The 25,891-nt window shown below is 35.8% G+C and overlaps 1 protein-coding gene across 1 annotated transcript in view; it reads left to right on the top strand.

The window, feature by feature from the left end:
• The first annotated feature begins 2,439 nt into the window (after positions 1–2,439).
• Positions 2,440–25,891, top strand: part of plcd3a (phospholipase C, delta 3a) — a 67,310-nt gene continuing 43,858 nt past the window's right edge. The window contains exons 1-2 of the mRNA XM_056454019.1: positions 2,440–2,833; positions 15,042–15,209. Of these exons, the coding sequence (XP_056309994.1) occupies positions 2,746–2,833; positions 15,042–15,209 (256 nt within the window). The 5' untranslated portion in view covers positions 2,440–2,745. The remainder of the gene's footprint in view (positions 2,834–15,041; positions 15,210–25,891) is intronic.

The raw sequence follows: 25,891 nt of genomic DNA on the forward strand, positions 1-25,891 counted from the left end.
ATCATCTCTGCAGGTTAGTAGTGGTCATGCCGTAGTTAGAAGTGAGATTTTCTTAATGGCTTTTGAACTTTACACTGCATTCCTTTTAGTATCCATGGCAACCCATTAAGCTTCAATTTCAGTTAGGCTTCAGTCAATGCAACCGACTAGAAACTCAAGCTCGTGAAAAAAGTTTTGCATTCCAAAGTTCATGCTTGGTGAACTCTGACCTCAGAAATCATCACATGAATGCAGGAGACCAACTACAAAACGTGACCTCTCTGTACAGAAATTTAAAACATACTGGAAACTAGTGTGAGCACAGATTAAGAAGAGTTGCGGATTCAAATTTTTTTATTTTCAACGTTCTATACAGGCGGCACGATGGCTCAGTGATTAGCACTGTCACCTCACAGCAAGAAGGTCAGTGATTTGAGTCCCAGCTGGGTAATAGGTGAATTGAATAAAACTAAATTGGCCATTGTGTATGAATGTGAGAGTGTTTCCCAGTACTGGGTTGCAGCCGAAATAAGCTGTGTAAAGGATATGCTGGATAAGTTGGCGGTTCATTCCAGTGTGGTAAATAAAAAGCCGAAGAAAAATGAATGAATTATTTTCTGTATATTCTTAATGCCATCTGTGGGACTGTACTCAGAGGCACAGAAATAACAATACCACATAGGGGACTGCACTTCTCATAAGATTACATGTTACCTGTTATTTATTGCTATGTTCTTTAAACATTCAAAGCTGTCATTCGACCATGATTTAGAGCTCAGAACCATATCAGTATCTGGTCTTTTAACAGTCCCCTCCACTCGTCTGCGCTCGATGGGTGACTGGGCTTTCGCATCCCTGGCTCCGAGGCTCTGGAACTCTCTCCCCTATGACATTAGACACGCTGAATCTTTTAAATTGTTTAAATCATCCTTGAAAACTCACTACTTTACACTCGCCTATTCATGAGGTTTGCATTCTCGGTTTGTTTTATGTTTCTAGATATTGAAATGTTTTATCTATTTTGAATGTTTTAGCAATTTTGAACGTTTAATCTTGAATGATTCAGTTTTACTGTTATTCTAAACTGTTTCATATCTGTATTATTTTTGTGTAAAGCACTTTGAGATTTAAGTTTTAAAGGCACTATATAAATTAATTATTATTATTATTATTATTAATAAACATTTTAAAAACTTCTTTGACTTTTATAAGTTCTTTGTGTGCACAATGATGACATTTGATCTGTTAACACTTTAATGTTTGTTCTTGTAGCTTAAATGGTTATGTCAGAAAGTTTCATAAACGTGTATGTTCAGAATTGGGCCTCAGTTAAAGACACTTTGACTTGACATGACTACTTTTTTTGCTATTTAGGAGTTGGTGTGGACATTCAAAATCATGTACAGTGACATTTTGTCTTTATGTTTGTAAATAAAAGTCAAAATGCAGAATAAGTCAAATAAAGTCTTTGAATTATGAGTAGAATCTGTAAATACAATTTTTGAGTAGAATGTTTATTGAATTTGCTGTAAAAAAATTACATAAAAATTCTTATAAATAAGTATGAGACTCACAATCTTGATCGTGGTTCTTGATATCACTCGATGATTTTACCATTTAAAAGTGCAAGATTAAGATTTGTTTGGTTGGTATTCATTTTGTTAAACAAAAACTACAACAAGGTCTTGGTCGCCATAGCGGAATGAACCGCCAACTTATCCAGCATATGTTTTACGCAGGGGATGCCCTTCCAGCTGCAACCCATCCCAAGAAAATACACATACACACTCATTCACACACATACACTATGGACAATTTTGCTTATTTAATCCACCTGTAACCGGAGCGCCCGGAGGAAACCCACGCGAACACGGGGAGAACATGCAAACTCCACACAAATACCTACTGACCTAGCTGAGGCTCGAACCACCGACCTTCTTGCTGTTGCGCCATATGCCACCCGCAAATTTATAATGTTTTTTTTTCTGTTAAACAAATGTACTCTCTATTCATCAAAGAATCCTTAAAAGAATATGGTATATTCACTATTATTAAATGTCTCCGCTAACATTCTTCAACATTTCTTCCTTTATGTTCAAGAGAAAAAAAGAAACAAGAGGAGCATGAGTAACTAATGACAGAATTTGCATCCACATATATAGGGATATACTTCACTATCTTCATAAAGGAATATATGTCTGATGAGATTGAAGGAGTGAACTAAAAGTTCTCAGTACCACGCGCATGTCCGTGAAACTTATGAATGTTCATATCCGCCCACTGACACTGAAAATCTCAGAAACCCAAAAACTCGTAACACCTTCATGAATAAACCCAACAGGCGGAGTCCAAACAAGTCACAAGTCTGTGACAAGTTCATGTTCTCCATTTAAACTTTTTATAGTAACAGTTTTTATATATTTTGTGACACCTGATCATCGACGGAGAGCTAGCTATACAGCCTAAAAATAAAAGTAACCACACAATTACACCATCTGCTTCTGTATTCAGATAGTTTGCTGAGGCAAATGAATGACTGGTGTTCAGCAGCAGAGGAATGAAAATCTACTCAAGTTACTCGCGTTGCGTGTTTAGAAGCGTCAAGTGTTGCGACAGGCGTCACACCAGCAGCCGTGCAGAGATTCACATACACTCACCGACCGTCTGACAAACACGCTGCAGCGATACTTCTGGACTTCTTCACATTTAATTCTCGGTTCAATGCGGGTTTAAGCTGTACCGCCTGGATTCAAAGGATTATTCAACATGTTGGGGAGAAAGAAGCAACCCGAGACCGTTCAGACTGAATCCAAATCGGTGGAGTCGAAAACTCACGATCCGCTGCGGAGGCTTGGTGAGTTTTGTCTTTTGGACAATGTGTTTTTAAATCTTACTTGAAGCACACATAGTTTCTTTGACTACACATTAACTAAACGCAGTCACAGCCATTAACTTGTTTTCTACTCCAATAATGTGAAATGTCAAATTAACGAATCAATACATTTGTTTTCTTCGACATCTGTGCACTTTGGATGATGTGTGAATTAATATATATGATAAATGTTATGTATTGAGCTATTAGTGTGAAGTTTTGTTTTGTTATTTGGGAGTCTTTTGACCTGTTTTTGGCAAAGATTGTGCTATAAATGCATCATTTTATTCAAGGACTAATGTAAAATTATGGTAATAGTTGGATTGAGTATTTACTGCATGAGGGAGCATTTGTTTTGATTTCTTTTTGAAGGCTTTTGTAGTTTGATTCTATCTGCCCTGCAACACTTTCCTGTTTATTGTAATTCACTTTGGAAACTAAAACACGTTTTCAGAATGGGATTTAATCCTGTTGTATTGTAATAATTCACAATTTAAAATAAAAATTATATTTTAAGTAAGTCAGTTTTATTTTTATGCTATTGTAACTTATTAAATTAACATTTTAACATTATAATTTAAAGTAATATAACATTCGGTTTGATTAAAGGACTGTAAGGACATATGAATAATCATAAACATGTAACGAACGCAGTCTATTTTCTTACATGCTTTTTGAAAATGTGTTGCTGTGTAGATAATAATGTCAGTGTACACAATATTTTACATTTAAAAAAATCTTTCCAACTAACTGCAACAATGTACTGTATGTGATACAGTATTATATGTTTTACTGCTATTTAGAGAGACCTGGCGTATTTTGATTCCTATAATTAACATTATGGTTGCACAATATATCGTTTCAGCATTGTGAGCATTCGCAATAGACACACCACAGAGTATGAAATGTTGAGTCTGGACAATAAATGATCATTTCACAAGTGTTTTTAAGGTATGTGACTGTATGAGGATTTTAAAAGCATTCAGGCATAATAAATTGTATTATTTCTAACTTCGGAAAAATTAACAATTAATTTTATTGACAGTATTATTTTATGTTATTCAATTACTGTATGCTGAATACAGTTAGACTCCTCGGAAAACAATAAAACGCTGTTTATTTAATGGGATCTTTTTCTTTATTGAGTTTATCTATGCTTGTGGATTGTTTAGTATATTTTATGCAGATTCACTCCCTACAGAATCATCCCAATCAATCTTAAATTATAAATTCTTTCCAAGTAGTTATGCTAGTCATCTGGTGAAATTGTATACATATCGCAAAATAAATAAATCTCACAATGTTACATTTTTCCAATATCGTGCAGCCTTAATAAACATACTCTGTGTGTAACCACATCTCCACACTTGAAACCACACGTTTATTTTTTCCCACTCATGTTTACCTCTCATCTCTACCCTTCAGCAACATAATGATAGCATCTGAGGTCACCACCACCTACACATTACCTTTTAATATCAACTCTTTAATCGCAAATACCTAAGATGTTATTAAAAGCAATAAGCTGATATCTGCAACCAACAGGTCATGTTAGTATCAGATGAAACCTTTATGCTTCATGCTTTTGATGAGAAGGTGGAGAGGTAAACATATCTGAAAACATGTAGAATAATTATCATACTGTATGTAATATACAGTGCTCAACGTATACTGTATAAGTGCACCCCTCCCAAATCTCTCTTTTAAATTCATATTTTTAATAGGAAGCTATACAATATTTGTGCATATACATTAGATTAGTCGGTACTGAAGCCAAATTTGGAGCTTTCTAACAAAATAACTTCCGATAACGGTCCAAAAACCAGTACAGTCAATTTTATATGGTATAGACAAATATTAAATACAAATTAAAAAAAGAGGAAAAATCAAGAGAAGCAAAAAATGGAAAAAATTAGTTGAAAGTTTGTAGGTTGTAATTTTTTTGCAATATTTTGCTTGAATTTAATAATAAATATATTCATATATATAATTCCAGCATTATGGATGTTACATTTGCAGTAAAAACTCAAAACATGAATTCGCATAGAAAGTATACGTTAACATTATATTGAAACTTTTGTTTATATTTTCCAGAACAACCACAGAGTTACGGGACCAGAAAAATATCAATCTGTAAACATGTTTTGTACTTTAAATGAGGAAAATAAACATGCTTAATGGATGTGACAAAAAAGTCTGCGGGTTTACAGTAAACAACATACTTTGTAGAAATTCTGTGAATTAAACTGAATAACCCAAAATAAACAATGATAATCAAAGGGTAAGAGTTGGCTCATTATAAAACAAAAATGATTGGTTTTATTTTATTTAATATTTTCACATTTATGAGGAAAAGTGTCGTTGTGGATGTGATATCTCTCCGTTATGGATGTGACAGATGTGAAATTGCCACTTGTATGACTTTGGTAAATCAAATGTAGTAGTTTGAAAACACTGACAGATGCATTTTTGAGTATTTTTAAAGTACTGTAAAATACTTGGTTACCCAAAAAACCCAGAAACGGTTTCCGTATTTTGGTGAAATTTTTTTTTTTCATGGCAAGGTTGACATTTGCATGGAATTGCTCATATATATATATATATATATATATATATAAATAATGTACACATTTAATTCAAATTCATGACTGCTGCATTATATAATCCTGAAGTGCATGTATTAATAAGCTCCATGCCTCGTGAACAATGGCTGATTTCCAGGAATAGTTTTTAGGGCGTATATTTATATTATATTATTGTTTTACAGCAATGGTCTTTTGTTCTAGAGCTTTTATTGACCTTAGCAGGTCATTCAGCAGATGTTTATCACACCTCAGTTGTTCCATAAACAACTTTTACCATCAATAGAAATAATAAAAAAAGATCTTTAGCAATGGAAAAGTAGTTCTTTAGGTAAATATAATGTTCTTCATCCTAGGAAAAGAATGGCTTGTTTAAGAACTGATTATTAAAATGTTTTTGGGAAACCTAAAGTGGTTCTACGTCATCACTGCACAAACTCTCTTTTATACTCAACATTATAGCTGAGCTGAATGTTTTTGCTCTATCACTTACAATCAGCATTCAGTGTCTTCATTTTTTTTATACTCCAGGACTGTTTATTTAAGCTCTTATGAGTGGGTGATTACCATGATCAGTTTAATTAGCCCATGCAGGCTCATCAGTATTACTTTCCATAGCAACCAATGAAGAATGAATTCTTTTTATCTAAGCCCTTTTCCATGGCTACGAATGATCTGGCTTTATCTTTCGTAGCTACTGTGTCAATAGATATGCTGTATTGAGTATCACTACTGTAACGTTGAAATATATTGCACTCATAAATTGATGTTGGGTGGCTTGCATGAATATGCTTTACAAGTTGGTGCTCTTCAGTGGTGTGATTTCATGTTACGACTGTGCCAACACTTCAGAAAAACAGCACTCCAGTTGGAATATCAAGAGGCTCTTGAATGAGAGAAAACGAAGTTATTCAACTGTTTTTGGGGTGAGATTTGCTGATGAATCCAGTGCGATGACGTTAAGTCCCATGACAGCTAAATGACAAAGTAACAAGAAGAATAAGTCATCCGTGCAGTTCTGCCCACGTTTGCTCTAAATATAGATATGCTCACTAAGAAGCACCTTAGGTGAACTGTAGGTAACTTTAGTAGTCTAAACGTTGCATGCATACAGTAAAACATGAGTCATCTCTTCACAAACATCTATATTTAATATAACTAATTTAACTTTTAAATATAGTTTAATATACAAGTCTCTTGTGCTTTATAAGTTAGCTTGTATTTGATTAAAATACTGTAAAAACAACATATTTTTGGTGTAATCATTTTATAAATTTCTATTTTAATAGACTTTAAACTGTAAGTATTGCTGTTATGGCAGTCATGCTTCAGAGTCGCATCTAAAATTGTGATATGGTGCTTAAAATACATTTGACACAGTTTTCATCAATGTTTGAATCATTTCATTCATTCATTTTCTTTTCAGCTTAGTCCCTTTATTAATCAGGGGTCGCCACAGCGGAATAAACCAGCAACTTATCCAGCACGTTTTACGCAGCAGATGTCCTTCCAGCTGCAACCCATCTCTGGGAAACATCCATACTCTCACTCACACTCATACACTACGGACAATTCAGCCTTCCCAATTCACCTGTTTCACATGTCTTTGGACTGTGGGGGAAACCGGAGCACCCGGAGGAAACCCACGCGAACACAGGGAGAACATGCAAACTCCACACAGAAACACCAACTGACTCAGCCGAGGCTCGAACCAGCGACCTTCTTGCTGTGAGGCGATGGCACTACCTACTGCGCCACTGCGTCGCCATTTGAATCATTTGTAACATTATAAATGTGTTTACTGTGACTTACCGTGCTAAGTTTAATGCATAATTGATAAATACTCTATATAAATGTGATCTCAAACCCAATCTTGCAAAGCTTTGAACATTAGTCTACCTTAAGTTAATCAAAAAACAAATAACACTTCATATCTTTAAAAACATCCCTATCAAAGACTCTTACAACTAAACATTCAGTTTTTATGCATATCATTATTCAACATAGGTGACCTCCATTTTGACTGGCTATCCTGTTTGCGTATGAAACTAATAACAGTGCTTAAGTGTTGTGTTTTTTTGTTCCCAGAAGTTGGTATTGCAATCACAGATTTAAAACAGAGCCTTTACAAAGCCTGCATTACACACTGCAGTGACGTATTTACAAAACAAACGGCTGTAATTCTACAGTCAAAAATATTCAGGGACACTTTGCTTATATTATTGGACTCACGATTGTAATATCTCAACTATAATAAGATGTCTGTTTATCACAGGCTCATTATTGTGTTTGCATATTGACCTGCTACATGTTCAATAAATCTTTTTAACTCATTTTAATAAAAGTTCCTCATATAATTAAGTTTCAAAGTTTCTCAGATTAGTCCAGAATGTCTTTTACAGTACAAACATCAAATAATTTCTCATTAAATGTAATGCATTGCAGCATCATCTCTTTTCTCAGTGTCTGAAATGGTTTGTTTAAAGGTCTGGTCTTTCTAAGCCCCTACATGTCAGACAGTCTACTCTGTTCTGATTGGTCAGATGGCTAGGTGTGTTCAGAACTGCTAACCTGATGTCCCGGGGCTATTAATTTCCAGGCAGGCTAGCAAAAATTAATCCACCCTGCCTGTCTGTTAATCTTAATCATTTTAATGAGAGGAAAATTATAGCCTATTTCAGTGCTTTAGCGTTCTCTCCCAAACTGGGTAATTATGTTGTGTGTAATTTTCATTCATCAAGCAACCACTATCAATATGTGTTTGAATTTGAGTTTACGCTGACTGGTGTTCACAAAAGAACCTGCACATTGGTAACAATTTGTTTAAAAACAGAAACAAAAAATAAAGGTAGACCTACCAGGATTACACCTGACTTTTTTTCAGGAACAATTAAAATTAATGAAATAAATTGTGGTTGTTTATATATATATTTCATTTAGTAAATGTATGTATTTCTTTTAATTTAGTAAATAATGTCTTTTCTTTTCGGGGAAAATTCAATTTATTTTTGGCTATCAAAATCTGAAGAGTGCCTGCCCAAAAGGGTACCAGGAAATCTGAAATTTTGCAAGCCCAGGGTCTACAGCTTACAGCATTTGTCAGACACCAAATGTACTTTACTATAACTGAATTTGAGCTCTATGGGCTCTTCTTGGCACTGGCAAACATATAGATGTACGAACAATAATAATAGTTGCATTTTAACCATAACAATACTGAGTCCTCATTCTTTGGAAACAAATACAGTGGATTTGGTAGCTCATGAAACAACATCCTCTCCAAAACAAACCTAAAGTTTCATTCTCTCAGCTACAACTATTTTGAGTGTCAAAGTAGACATTGTTAATGGGCAGCTAGCGAAGACCATAGGCTGACATTATGCAAATGTGTTACAAACCGTTATGAAGGAAGTAAATCTGGAATTACTGATTGCTCGTATGAGGTCGCTCAAAATTGGTTCATTATTTTGTGAGCCAGTAGGTTCATTGACCTTGCACTTTGATCTTTCAAACTTTGCAGACCTTTTATGTTCACGAATAGCTTATCTGTTACATACTACATGAAAGATGATATCCAAAAGGGGCGCTCTGAGTACATTTAACAATCTTTTCATTAGTTCTGGCTCTGTACCTTGGCAAAGAAACCTTCTCTCCACCTCCCGCAGTGTTTTTCTTTTGTGCTGCACACACACACACTTGTCAGAGCAGCTTTATCAGTCTGGTTGCTGTGGTGAGGCTCTCTGTGCTGCAAACACTCTTGGCTATTCAGAAGAAACTGTTGAGAGAGTTTGGACTCCTCATCTGTTGACCGCCAGGCTTTTTAACAAAAATAATTTAATTCGTTGTTCCTTAATGTCACCGCATTTTTCTTTTTAAGTTGATCATTTTTTACTTGTGAGTGTAATGAGCAAAAGCAGTGTTTTTGTATTAGATTTGCATTGATCTGAATAGTATTAATGCTGATCTAAACTGAACTGAACAACAGTGACATTTGCACTAAACCGAACTGAACTAGTTTGGCTGAACAATATATCGTTTGAGCACTAATTCCACAATGTGTGTAACCGCACATCGCAGGATTAGATTGTTTATTAAAGATTAAAAAATAATTGTAAATATTGCGATGAGCATGTTGTTTTACGTTTGATAGGTTCAATTTCTGTACTTAAACACTGTTACACTCCCCATTTTTGCTCTGTCGTATTTATATATGCTTGTAATTTATTATATTTTATGCAGATGCACTGCATAGAAAAAGACTTGATCCCAGTCTATCTAAATTAATGAAATCTTTGCAAATGGAGCTATTGAAATCGTCAGATATTGTATTCACATCGCAATATATATCGCAGCAAAACAAAATATTGCAATGTCAGATTTTTTAAATATCGTGCAGCCCTAGAACTATGCTAGCATTCTACCACTACTCTTCTGCCTGCCTGCCTGACTTGGTGGAAAGTTCCACAATCTGAAATGTTGTTTTTGTTTTTTTCTTTTTTTTTCTTTATCTGTTAAAGAGCTTCTTTTTTTAAATAATTTTTTTCAGGGGGTTTTCATCTTTAATTTGAATAGGATAGTGGAGGTTACAGACAGGAAAGTATTGGGAGCAGAGAGAGGGGTCAGCAAAGGACCTCGAACTGGGAATCGAACTCAGGTCGCTGTGAGCACCATGGTGCTATATGTCGGCGCACTTAACCACTAGGCTATTGGCACCAACGTTAAAGAGCCCCTTTTATGAGTTTTTGGAAAATTACCACCCATGCAGTGTGTAGCACAGCTCTAAGTGAATGGAAACATCTAGAGATTTAAATTTGAAAGTGCACTGTGTTTTAAACTGTTGATTCTGTTTAGTCGACTCAGAGTCAAATGATTGATTTGTCCTTTGTTTGGATCTTTTGCCTGCACGCATCGACGTCAATATGGGATATTGCCAAATATGAACTGCCGAATCCAGTAAAACTTGAATGCTCCTTTCCCTTCAGACACTAGTGGAGTGCGAGGGATCATGCTTGATCATGACGTGAAGATTGCTATCACTAAAAAGATGGCTAGCATGCGCTGTGGGGAATAAGGGGTTAAAGGTTATTTTCACAACAACACCACAGTATAGCCAGCCGTGTGCTGTCCTTTTTTTGATGATTGATACAATAACCCACCCTGCAGCTTAGGATTTGCCGGCCATTTGTTATTAAAGGAAGGATCAGCAAAGGCTACTAATGTATGGGAATTTGTCAGTAACTTTTACACAGTTTGGATGGACCAGTTTCTTTTTCCTCCAGATCCTGTAAGTGTTTCTCCTCCCCACACAACGTGAAGTGTGATTAAAAGGGTTGGCTTGTTTTCTGTAGTTCGCAAAATATGTATTTAATTGTGTGTTGTAACTTGTAATCGCACTGTGTGGCTTGTAATTGCATATCTATTATAGATCAGTGCTTGTACTTTATCTCTCGGGTTAAATCTCTATGGGCTATTCACATATTGCATCTAAAACCACATTGAAAACGCAACGCCTGCTTCTTCCTTTAGCGATTTAAATGAGTTTTGTGCTCGCGATCCTCTGCTCTTTGTCTTTGCTAGGGCAACCATCAGCTGTTCCTCACACATGCCATGCGGCCAATTTTCAAAATAGTTCAACTTTTGCCACTGTGTGGATTAATACTGAATTTGTGTCGCTGTTATTACTTGTGGTTATGGTTAAGAATAGAGCAATATGCTGGTGTTTAACTTCATTGCTTTAATGCATTCCTGCATGCATTCCTGCACACATATACTCTTTGCTCTGAGTACTTGGCATTTCTCTCCGTCTCACGCTGAACACAGTCAACTAATCAGACTGGGTCATCAGACCAATCAGCACAGATTAGCCTCATGCAAAGGAAGGGTTTGTTAACGAATGAATCGCTGAACGATTCCAATGGGAGTCGTTGGGATAATTAGGTAAAAATAAATACATATTAAAACAATGAAAGTGCTTTTCGACCATGCATGCATATCAACCTGTTGTTGGAGACCCCCAAAACCAAAATATGACCTTTTTTAATGCATAATCGGGGCTCAGCTGTTTTGACACACTCTGCATTGTAAAAAGCGCTATAGAAATGAAGATGAATTGAATAGATGTAATCAGGCTTCAGAGCGCTGATGATGGGAAGAGGGTTTGCAGTTGTGTTGATTGGAGCAAATCTCCATGCTGTGAAAGAATGTGGAGCGGCGAATTCACTCTGAGCATGACCTCTGTCTGTTTTTCAGGGCTATTCAGTCCAGTTCAAGCTCTGGTAGAGAACCAGGAATGTACTTAACTGTCACACCTCTTTTTTCCCTTTTAAAACTCATTAAGGTGACACTTTTCAATAAGGTTTCAACAATAGTTAATGATAGTTATGTATTTACTAACATGAATGAAGAATGAACAACAGTTGTACAGAATTTACTAATCATAGTTCAACATTTACTAATGCCCGAATAGTTATTGGTTCATTCCGCTGTGGCAACCCCTGATAAATAAGGGACTATACTGAAGGAAAATGCATGAATGAATACTGTTAACAATGAATAAATGCATTGTTCATTTTTAGTTCATGTTAACATATAGTATATGTCAGAAACCTATATGTCCCATATATGTCAGAAATATATATGTCAGAAACATATATATCCCATATATGCCAGGAACATATATGTACCATATATGCCAGAAACATATATGTGCACATATATGGCTGAAAAATATATGTCCACATATATGCCAGAAACTGTATGCCCCAAATATGTCAGAAACATATATGTCCACATATATGCCAGAAACATATATCTCGCCTACATGTTTAACACATGTCCCATATATGCCAGAAACATATGTCCACGTATATGCCAGAAACCTATATGTCCCATATATACCAGAAACATATGTCCACGTATTTGCCAGAAACATATATGTCCCATAAATGCCAGAAAGCTATATGTCCCATATATGCCAGAAACATATGTCCACGTATATGCCAGAAACGTGTATGTCCACATAAATGCCAGAAACGTATATGTCCACATATATGTCCATGTATATGCCAGAAACATATGTCCACGTATATGCCAGAAACATATATTTCCAAATATATGCCAGAAACATATATGCCAGAAACACATGTCCACATATATGCCAGAAACATATAGGTCCACATATATGCCAGAAACGTATATGTCCACATATATGTCCATGTATATGCCAGAAACATATAAATGTCCACATATATGCCAGAAACATATATATCCACATATATGCCAGAAACACATGTCCACATATATGCCAGAAACACATGTCCACATATATGCCAGAAACACATGTCCACATATATGCCAGAAACACATGTCCACATATATGCCAGAAACATATAGGTCCACATATATGCCAGAAACGTATATGTCCACATATATGTCCACATATATGCCAGAAACATATATATCCAAATATATGCCAGAAACATATATGCCAGAAACATATGTCCACGTGTATGCCAGAAACATATATGTCCACATATATGCCAGAAACATATGTCCACGTATATGCCAGAAACATATATATCCAAATATATACCAGAAACATATATGCCAGAAACATATGTCCACGTATATGCCAGAAACATATGTCCACGTATATGCCAGAAACATATGTCCACGTATATGCCAGAAACTTATGTCCACATATATGCCAGAAACATATGTCCACGTATATGCAAGAAACATATGTCCACGTATCTGCCAGAAACATATGTCCACGTATATGCAAGAAACATATGTCCACGTATCTGCCAGAAACATATGTCCACATATATGCCAGAAACATATGTCCACGTATCTGCCAGAAACATATGTCCACATATATGCCAGAAACATATGTCCACATATATGCCAGAAACATATGTCCACGTATATGCAAGAAACATATGTCCACGTATCTGCCAGAAACATATGTCCACATATATGCCAGAAACATATGTCCACGTATCTGCCAGAAACATATGTCCACATATATGCCAGAAACATATGTCCACATATATGCCAGAAACATATGTCCACGTATATGCCAGAAACATATGTCCACGTATATGCCAGAAACATATGTCCACGTATCTGCCAGAAACATATGTCCACGTATCTGCCAGAAACATATGTCCACATATATGCCAGAAACATATGTCCACGTATATGCCAGAAACATATGTCCACGTATATGCCAGAAACATATGTCCACGTATATGCCAGAAACATACATGTCCACATATATGCCAGAAACATACATGTCCACATATATGCCAGAAACATATGTCCACGTATATGCCAGAAACATACATGTCCACATATATGCCAGGAACCTATATGTCCACATATATGCCAGAAACATACATGTCCACATATATGCCAGAAACCTATATGTCCGCATATATGCCAGAAACATACATGTCCACATATATGCCAGAAACCGATTCAACTTTGTTAAAGCTATAAATGTAATTTTCCTTGTGCCCAAATGCTTTAAACTTGCTTAAAATGTTTAAACAGGCCTTAAAAACACAAGCAATTGATATAGGTTTCGATGTGACTATTGAGCATTCACACATTGCGATATCGATGCTGAAACGATATATTGTGCAGCCCTAGTTATGAAGGTTAAACGTATGACAGTTTTCACGCAAAAATATTAAGGTAAAAATTCATTATGCTTGACCATTTAACATTGTACTAAGTGAACAGGCTCTTACCTTGCTAAAAAAGTTACAACCTTAATCAAAGCTAGCTATAATTTAGAAAATTCCTTCAGCAAATTTAAACAAAAAAAAAACATGGTATGTGCAAATAAACAAGAATTTCAACTTGCACAATTCATTCTTACTAAATTCCTCCCTCAGCCTGCCTTTTTCCCCCCAGCTCAGTCTATTGTAGAAAGGCACCCCACCACACAACCAGGCTTAACATAGCTTTGAAAAGTCTTTATAAAAAGCTCAGCGTGTTCTACCAACAATTTTGCAGTCTTTGCTCTTAGTGAAGTATTTTCTCCAAGCTTGCACAAACCTGTATAAGAGGTTTATAATCCATTACAATCTGCTAAACACACATGCAATTAATGATTAAGAATGGAAATATGACAAAAACACAGATCTAACAGTTCATGACCTGCACACGTCATTTGATATCCTGCTATAAAGTATGTGTGGTCATTGCTGCTGACATTGACTCCCTTATGATGGCGTCTTACATCATTTTAACATGACATCAGTCTTCATGTTTGTGACTGTAGCCTATGACCTGCCGGTGCTCTCACATCTCGAGTATGCGCAAGCTAGGACATATGTTTAGTTTGGAAGTTCGTTGAGTAATATGTTGATTTTGGTTCATGTTTTGGATGAGATATCAAAAAAGTATATGATTCAGTGCCGGGAAGTATTAATCTCTGGCACGAATATGAGAACAACCTTGGGAAGATGCATTAGGAGTGAATTACAGTATGTATAACTCTTGGAGGTCTGACACTGCAGATTTATAATATGTTGCAGGTGTGCTGGACTGACTTTAAAGAAAAACTCAATTTAAAGTTGTGTGTGTGTGTGTCATAGGTGTGTTGGACGATGAAGATGTGCTTCTGATGCTGCAGGGGTCGAAGATGATGAAGGTTCGATCGCAGCGTTGGCGGAAGGATAGGAGCCTAAAGCTTCTGGAGGACTGTGTTACGGTGTGGTGTGAGTCCAGCAAAACATCCCGCAAGAGCAAAAGACAGCAGACCTGTGAGTAAATCTTCAGCTGCGTACAAAATCCATTCATTCATTTATATTCCTTTGGCTTAGTCTCGATATCAGAGGTCACCACAGCGGAATGAACTGCCAACTTTTCCAGCATATGTTTTACGCAATGGTTGCCCTTCCAGCCACAACCCAGTACTGGGAAACACCTATACGCTCTCATTCACACACTTACACTATGGACAATTTAGTTTATTCAATTCACCTATAGCGCATTGATGACGTGCGAAATTCAGATGGAGAGCAGGAAGTGATTCTTCTACATGGGAATCAGTACCAGAACATCAAAATGTTTATGCTATGTGTTGTTTATAATACTTTAAATCGGCCCAAATGAGAAATGCCGAACAGCTTTAAAGGGCACCTATAGTGTTTTCAAGCTACTTTTCAAGCTGTTTGGACAGACATGTGTGTATGTATAGTGTATATACGTCATATTGGGGTGATTATAAACACACCCAGTCCTTTTTTTTTTCAATTTAACAACATAAAAACGGTGGACCAATTGGAGCGGTTTTCAGACCGACCGCAACTTTATGTAGGCGTGCGGTCCCCCCGCCCACCGAATTGATTGACAGCTGCGTATAAACATGTCTCCATATTAATGCATATAATCATATCAACAAGACAGGATGTGTGCAAAGCAACCGGGAATAAAAGGTCTGTTCAGTTCGCTAAAATCATCAATCATCATCAAATGTGATCAAGAGTTAGTTTTACAAGTTTAACATGTTTTAAAACAGAGCATGTGTGTAATGAATTACAGCGATTCACTTCAGCTTTACTTTACAATTGGATCAAATACTCATTGGTAAAGTTCTTACATGTAGTATTTCTCACAAACGTTATGTGAGATCTGCTTCCATCATGTCTGTCTGTGGTCTGAAGCAGCCGAGGGAGGAGATTAAGGCACTGACAGGCACGTGGAAACGGTGGGCGTGAAGGACTAGCCTTAAAGGCACAGTTCACAAAAACTGCTACCTGATGGTCAGATCAATAAAATAGAAACTTATAAAAGATATAATAAAAAATCTGATGGGTGTTTTAAGCTGAAATTTTACACACACATTCTTGAGACACAAAAGACTTATATTAAATCTGGAAAAAGGGGTAACCTAGGTGCCCTTTAATAGAGTTTCAAAGGTTTTTGCTTATAAAGGGGGAGGCGAGGCAAATATATTTTAGTTAAGTAGAAAACTCAGTCCTTTTCCTAGAATAAGGACCATTCTATTTGTATACCTTTCAAAATATGGTATAAATCACAAAAATACAGACTTTCCTCCATGTCTTCTCTTCAGTTTTTTTTTTTCCTGCCCTCTATCTGATTTTCGGGCATCACCAGAATCAGGTGACTGCAAACAACCTATTAGCACATGGGTTTGTAAATCATGTGACAAGCTAAGAAAACAGTATTCAGGTCAGGGTCAATTTGGTAAGTATAATGTTATTTAAAGTCCATGTGAAATCCTATCCCGTGTGAAACTATGCATAAAATAGTTGTAAAAACAAATACTACGGAAGTCAGTGGAAACCAGTGTTCAACATTTTTCGAAATATCTGTTTTATATATGTGTTTAACGGCCAAAAGAAACTCAAGCATGTTTGTAAGGAGAGCAAATGATAGCACATTTTTTATTTTTGGGTGAAAATCCCTTTAATTAAACTTGCATTATTATTTTATTCAGAGAAAATGACAGCCCTGAGTATAAAAAGATATTCATGCAGAAAACTGATTGACAAACCAATTTAGACACAAACCAATGTTTTATCAAATGTTTGATCTTGCTGTTGAACTGAAAAGACTCAAAAAGGGATTCATTCAGGAATGGAGAATGACCAGTTCCCTAGTAAAATATAGCATACTTGTAATAAACTATGGATGTTTGAACATGCGTTACAATAAAAGTTATAGTTTAACAAAGCAAAAGCACTGACTTGTTACTGAAAAAAGAATGATGCCAGGCCTTTACCTGTGATTGAGGGGCTAATACTGCTTTATTTTAGATTCTACACACAAAAGTCTAAGAAAAATAATAATTATAGAAGAACATTTTCGACAGCGTTTAGAGGCTTTTGCATCTGAACTTTTCAAATGGAATCACATAAACCAGTGGTTCTCAAACTTTTTTCATCAAGTACCACCTCAGAAAAAAACTGTCTCTCCAAGTACCACCATAATGACGAGGCAGATTAATTAATGGAGTTTGTGTTGACCGCACACAGAGACTAACTTTAATTATTCTAGCTCCAAGGCATGGAGTCTATTTGTGTCCCTCAACATTTGAATCACATCTAGATTAATTAGCCTAAATCTGAGGTAACAAACGAACTGAAAGCCACCTTTGAATAACAAAACAAACTTTACAAAATAAACGCTTTACAAAACAAAAATAACTTTATATATAGAAAACATGCATTATTTTACACAACTACGAACACACATTTTTTAACACGTTGTGTTCCTGAGTTTGTAGTAACTGAAATGCCAACACAACAGTATTGGTCTGCAAAAGCTTTTCTCTAGCACGTATCTGCTCCGCAAGCGCCACGGCCATGCGCCACTTCCTCTGGCTCAACAAAAGCGGGTTGATTTTTAGCATCTGATGACGTGATGCACTAAAGTACACATTCTAAGCACACCGATCACATCAGTGTAACTGTTTGCGTCAAAGAGTTAAAAGTGTGTTTTTTCTTTCTTTCATTATTCAGTTTACCTCCGCGTACCACTAGAAGGAAGCCCGCGTACCATTAGTGGTACATGTACCACAGTTTGAGAACCACTGACATAAACAGTCAACTGCTAATCAGATGTGTAGGATTTCCGTTTTTGACCTTTTTGTTTTCTGACCTCATTCTGAACTTATAACAGTCAAAACAAGAGATTATTAATGGTATATTTGCTCTGCTCTCCTTGAGTGCCTATTGTTAACCTCATTCATCATCCCAAAGGACACAACAGAGGTAAAGTATGACGTACGCTGGATGACATTCATTTTTAGTAAATGAACAGCGCCGATTTTAAAATGGTGGGTGGATTTGGCTTAGTTTAATGAACTGTAGCAGTGACCCAATTAATCTCAGGTCAGTCAAGTTACAGATTTTCAATTAATTTAAATTAAAAAAGCCTGAATCCTGCACGAGTTATACTGAAGCTGCATAAAGGTTGTGGGATGATTACTCAATTCTCGTTGGATTTTTTACAATTTTAAATTGATTTGCACGATATGCTGATTAATCATATTTATTCTGTTCGTTATTTGTATTCACTTCAAGCTTGTAGAAATTAAAATATTGAACTTGTATTTCAGTTTATTTCATATTGCTTATGCTTGAAAAAAAAAATCTAAGTAATGCAATTAAGTAAAGCCAACTCAACTCTCTGATACCGGGGTTTAATTATGTACTGGGACAATTTAAAATGTTCACTGTTTTCCAGTTTTATCTACACTGTAATGGTTGTTGTTTTTATTAGGTGTTTTATGATATCTAGAGTTGATTTTCTTCTCAAAATAATAGGTTCATACTGAAATAAACCCCTTACTGGGTTGCGGCTGGTAGGGCATCCGCTGTGTAAAACATATGCTTGAGTAGTTGGCGGTTAATTTCACTGTGGCAATCTCTGAAATGGAGAATGAAGCCTCTTTCACGCTACAAGCGACTCTGTAGCTGCCTGTCGCTCTGGGTGGCGACCTGCTGCAAACGTGTAGGTCTACGGCACAGAGAATACAACCGGCCTCTGAACGAGCTGAGAGAGGATCATGTGAGCTCTACTGGTGCTCCTACTGGCTGTCACTCAAGAAAGTTGCTTTTCAGTTACATAAAGTTGAAGGGTTCTCAACTTTGTTGCATCACTCAACACGCCCACCTGGTCTAGATCAGATATGGTTGCGGCCGGAAGTTAATGAAAATTATTTTTATTATTTATTAAATTTCCCATTAGTTGTATTTTATTAACGTCTACCCCAACCCTTAACCCAACTGTCACAGTAATGTAAAAACAGTGGTTGTACCAAGTATTATTTATGTTATCTATTAAATTACCCAATAAATTGTATTTTTTAACATCTACCCCTACCCCAATCGTCACAGTACAGTGAAATATTAATTATTGTCATACAGTGTCATAAAAAATGCTGTTATATTGATGTGCATATCGCCAGCCTTGTATCCTATCTAGACTTTACCTGCCAGCGGTCGCTGTCGCTCGCGTAGACGGAGGTTGTTGGGAGTCGCTCGCATAGACTGAGGTAGTCGGGAGTCGCTCGCAAAGTCGGAGGTTGTCGGGAGTCACTCACTCTCTGTTGAAATGAACAGTCGCTTGTTGCTTTGCCGCTGCGAGTCGCTTGTAGTGTGATTGAGGCTTAAGCCGAAGTAAAATGAATGAATGAATGAAACAAAATCACAGTGTATTGTGTACCAAGTATTGAGGTCTCTGTTTTCGGTTAGATAACCTCTATGTTGGTATGTATAGAGTACCATATTCGTTGTAAGAAATCAATTTGTTGTTTACTTGTATACATATTTAGAGTAAAGCATATGCTTCAAAATCAAGGTTTAATTTGGTTTAATTAATGGTTTAATAACAATGGTTTGTTTGAGATGTTTAGATAAAAGCATCCGCAAATTGTACATGTAAAATGTATTTAAGACAGAGGATTGTATAAGGTAAAAGTTTAATAGCTGTTTCTTGAGTATAAGAAATGAAATAGTTCTTTACATAAAATACATTTTTAGTTTGTGGGGAAAAAAACTAACTTTTTTTTGTGTTTATAATTAAATGTAGATTATAAAGTTAACATTAGAAGTCAGTATAAGATTAGTTTTTCAATTTTAAAATAGGAATGCTTGGAGTTGTGTGAAATGACTAAATAAAGTGAATAATAATAATAATAATAATAATAATAATAATAATAATAATAATAATAATAATAATAATAATAATTATTATGGTGGCTTGAAAAGCCAGCATACTGTTATCTATCTTAAACTTATTATTATTCTTCTTCTTCTTCTTCTTCTTCTTCTTCTTCTTATTCTTCTGAGACTAATTTCTAAGTGTATCTCCTCCTAGGCCTTTCAAGCTACATACTTCAAACTTTCGTCAAACCTTCAAACTGGTCTGACTCGAGTTGCTATATCTTTTCTAACTGATCCGACCTTGGGTTATCCGAAAAACGACCCAGAAAAAACCCAAAAGTCCCATTGACTTATCATTGGGTCAAACTTTGTGAGCTCATAACTCTGCATCAGACTGTCCTACAGACTTCTAACTGGACTCATTTAACTCAGTCTAGCCAGCAGCCAATAACTGATGACTTTTTAACTTACTAGCCACTCCCTAGCAACCACTTACAGCACCCTAGCAACTGTCCCATAGACTTCAAGTGTAAAAGACTCCCATTTACTTAACATTGGATCAACCTTTGTGAGCTCATAACTCTGCATCAGACTGTCCTACAGACTAGAGTCTGGCCTCATTCAACTCAGTCTAGCCAGCAGCCAATCACTGATTACCTTTAAACTTACTAGCCACTCCCTAGCAACCAATTTCAGCACCCTAGCAACTGTCCCAGAGACTGTGACTAGCTATTCTAACACACGCTAACAGTTTTAACATCCTACTGACATGCTAATCTTCCTAGAAAGGTGCTAGCAACACGATAGTGACATGCTAGTCATGCTAGTAACATGCTAATTCATGCTAGAATCATGCTAACAACATGCTAATTCATGCTAGAAACAAGCTGATTCATGCTAGAATCATGCTAGTAACATGCTGGTTACATGCTAATTAATGCTAGAATCATGCTAGTTGCATGCTAATTCATGCTAGAAACATGCTAATTCATGCTAGAATCATGCTAACAACATGCTAATTCATGCTAGAAACATGCTAGTAACATGCTAATTCATGCTAGAAACATGCTAGTAACATGCTAATTCATGCTAGAAACATGCTAGTAACATGCTAGTTCATGCTAGAATCATGCTAGTAACATGCTAATCCATGCTAGAATCATGCTAGTAACATGCTAATTCATGCTAGAATCATGCTAGAAACATGCTAATTCATGCTAAAATCATGCTAATAACATGCTAATGCATGCTAGAATCATGCTAGGAACATGCTAATTCATGCTAGAAACATGCTAATTCATGCTAGAATCATGCTAATGACATGCTAATTCATGCTAGAAACATGTTAGTAACATGCTAATTCATGCTAGAACCATGCTAGTAACATGCTAATTCATGCTAGAAACATGCTAGTAACATGCTTAAAACATGCTAGTAACATGCTAATTCATGCTAGAATCATGCTAATAACATGCTAATTCATGCTAGAAATATGCTAGTAACATGCTAATTCATGCTAGAAACATGCTAGTAACATGCTAATTCATGCTAGAAACAAGCTAGTAACATGCTAAATCATGCTAGAATCATGCTAATAACATGCTAATTCATGCTAGAATCATGCTAGTAACATGCTAATTCATGCTAGAAATATGCTAGTAACATGCTAATTCATGCTAGAATCATGCTAGTAACATGCTAATTCATGCTAGAAACATGCTAGTAACATGCTAATTCATGCTAGAAACATGCTAATTCATGCTAGAATCATGTTAATAACATGCTAATTCATGTTAGAAACATGCTAGTAACATGCTAATTCATGCTAGAAACATGCTAGTAACATGCTAATTCATGCTAGAATCATGCTAGTAACATGCTAATTCATGCTAGAAACATGCTAGTAACATGCTAATTCATGCTAGAATCATGCTAGTAACATGTTAATTCATGCTAGAATCATGCTAATGACATGCTAATTCATGCTAGAAACATGCTAGTAACATGCTAATTCATGCTAGAATCATGCTAGTAAACTGCTAATTCATGCTAGTAACATGCTAGTAACATGCTAATTCATGCTAGAATCATGCTAGTAACATGCTAATTCATGCTAGAATCATGCTAATAACATGCTAATTCATGCTAGAAACATGCTAGTAACATGCTAATTCATGCTAGAATCATGCTAGTAAACTGCTAATTCATGCTAGAAACATGCTATTAACATGCTAATTCATGCTAGAATCATGCTAGTAACATGCTAATTCATGCTAGAATCATGCTAATAACATGCTAATTCATGCTAGAATCATGCTAACAACATGCTAATTCATGCTAGAAACATGCTAATAACATGCTAATTCATGCTAGAATCATGCTAACAACATGCTAATTCATGCTAGAAACATGCTAGTAACATGCTAGAATCATGCTAGTAACATGCTAATTCATGCTAGAAACATGCTAGTAACATGCTAATTCATGCTAGAATCATGCTAGTAACATGCTAATTCATGCTAGAAACATGCTAGTAACATGCTAATTCATGCTAGAAACATGCTAGTAACATGCTAATCCATGCTAGAATCATGCTAGTAACATGCTAATTCATGCTAGAATCATGCTAGTAAAATGCTAATTCATGCTAGAATCATGCTAGTAACATGCTAATTCATGCTAGAATCATGCTAGTAACATGCTAATTCATGCTAGAAACATGCTAGTAACATGCTAATTCATGCTAGAATCATGCTAGTAACATGCTAATTCATGCTAGAATCATGCTAATAACATGCTAATTCATGCTAGAAACATGATATTATATGCTAGAATCATGCTAATAACATGCTAATTCATGCTAGAAACATGCTAGTAACATGCTAATTAATGCTAGAAACATGCTAGTAACATGCTAATTCATGCTTGAATCATGCTAGTAACATGCTAGAAACATGCTAGTAACATGCTAATTCATGCTAGAATCATGCTAGTAACATGCTAATTCATGCTAGAATCATGCTAATAACATGCTAATTCATGCTAGAAACATGCTAGTAACATGCTAATTCATGCTAGAATCATGCTAGTTACATGCTAATCCATGCTAGAATCATGCTAGTAAAATGCTAATTCATGCTAGAATCATGCTAGTAACATGCTAATTCATGCTAGAATCATGCTAATAACATGCTAATTCATGCTAGAATCATGCTAGTAACATGCTAATTCATGCTAGAATCATGCTAATAACATGCTAATTCATGCTAGAAACATGCTAATTCATGCTAGACTCATGCTAATAACATGCTAAATCATGTTAGAAACATGCTAGTAACATGCTAATTCATGCTAGAAACATGCTAGTAACATGCTAATTCATGCTAGAATCATGCTAGTAACATGCTAATTCATGCTAGAAACATGCTAGTAACATGCTAACTCATGCTAGTAACATGCTAATTCATGCTAGAAACAAGCTGATTCATGCTAGAATCATGCTAGTAACATGCTAGTTACATGCTAATTAATGCTAGAATCATGCTAGTTACATGCTAATTCATGCTAGAAACATGCTAATTCATGCTAGAATCATGCTAACAACATGCTAATTCATGCTAGAAACATGCTAATTCATGCTAGAAACATGCTAGTAACATGCTAATGTATGTTAGAATCATGCTAGTTACTTGCTAATTCATGCTAGTAACATGCTAATTCAGACTCGGCTTTTCAAGCCACCATAAAGTTTGTCCTCAAACTTTAATATCTAGTTATTATTATTATTATTATTATTAGGCTGGCTTGTGTAGCAAGCCAGACTACTGTTATCCTATTTAAACTTATTATTATTATGGTGGCTTGAAAAGCCAGCATATTGTTATCTATCTTAAACTTATTATTATTCTTCTTCTTCTTCTTCTTCTGAGACTAATTTCTAAGTGTATCTCCTCCTAGGCCTTTCAAGCTACATACTTCAAACTTTCGTCAAACCTTCGAACTGGTCTGACTCGGGTTGCTATATCTTTTCTAACTGATCCGACCTTGGGTTTTCCGAAAAACGACCCAGAAAAATCCCAAAAGTCCCATTGACTTAACATTGGGTCAAACTTTGTGAGCTCATAACTCTGCATCAGACTGTCCTACAGACTTCTAACTGGACTCATTTAACTCAGTCTAGCCAGCAGCCAATAACTGATGACTTTTTAACTTACTAGCCACTCCCTAGCAACCACTTACAGCACCCTAGCAACTGTCCCATAGACTTCCATTGTAAAAGACTCCCATTTACTTAACATTGGATCAACCTTTGTGAGCTCATAACTCTGCATCAGACTGTCCTACAGACTAGAGTCTGGCCTCATTCAACTCAGTCTAGCCAGCAGCCAATCACTGATTACCTTTAAACTTACTAGCCACTCCCTAGCAACCAATTTCAGCACCCTAGCAACTGTCCCAGAGACTGTGACTAGCTTTTCTAACACATGCTAACAGTTTAAACTTCCTACTGACATGCTAATCTTGCTAGAAAGGTGCTAGCAACACGATAGTGACATGCTAGTCATGCTAGTAACATGCTAATTCATGCTAGAATCATGCTAACAACATGCTAATTCATGCTAGTAACATGCTAATTCATGCTAGAATCATGCTAGTAACATGCTAATTCATGCTAGAATCATGCTAGTAACATGCTAATTCATGCTAGAATCATGCTAGTAACATGCTAATTCATGCTAGAATCATGCTAGTAACATGCTAATTCATGCTAGAAACATGCTAGTAACATGCTAATTCATGCTAGAATCATGCTAGTAACATGCTAGATCATGCTAGAAACATGCTAGTAACATGCTAATTCATGCTAGAATCATGCTAGTAATATGCTAATTCATGCTAGAATCATGCTAGTAACATGCTAATTCATGCTAGAAACATGCTAGTAACATGCTAATTCATGCTAGAATCATGCTAGTTACATGCTAATCCATGCTAGAATCATGCTAGTAACATGCTAATTCATGCTAGAATCATGCTAATAACATGCTAGTTCATGCTAAAATCATGCTAGTAACATGCTAATTCATGCTAGAATCATGCTAGTAAGATGCTAATTCATGCTAGAATCATGCTAGTAACATGCTAATTCATGTTAGAATCATGCTAGTAACATGCTAATTCATGCTAGAATCATGCTAGTAACATGCTAATTCATGCTAGAATCATGCTAGTAACATGCTAATTCATGCTAGAATCATGCTAGTAACATGCTAATTCATGCTAGAATCATGCTAGTTCATGCTAGAATCATGCTAGTAACATGCTAATTCATGCTAGAATCATGCTAGTAACATGCTAATTCATGCTAGAATCATGCTAGTAACATGCTAATTCATGCTAGAATCATGCAAGTAACATGCTAATTCATGCTAGAATCATGCTAATGACATGCTAATCGTTTTATCTATCTATCTATCTATCTATCTATCTATCTATCTATCTATCTATCTATCTATCTATCTATCTATCTATCTATCTATCTATCTATCTATCTATCTATCTATCTTTTCATACTTTTTAAAACTACTTTAAACTAAATAAACTATTACCAAGGCTTTGTCAAGCCAGCCTCAAAGTTTGTCCTCAAACTTTAATAATCTAGTTATTATTATGGTGGCTTGAAAAGCCAGCATATTGTTATCTATCTTAAACTTATTATGGTGGCTTGAAAAGCCAGCATATTGTTATCTATCTTAAACTTATTATTATTCTTCTTCTTCTTCTTCTGAGACTAATTTCTAAGTGTATCT

This window comes from Danio aesculapii, chromosome 3 (genome assembly GCF_903798145.1).
Source record: "Danio aesculapii chromosome 3, fDanAes4.1, whole genome shotgun sequence".
Classification (NCBI taxonomy): domain Eukaryota; kingdom Metazoa; phylum Chordata; class Actinopteri; order Cypriniformes; family Danionidae; genus Danio; species Danio aesculapii.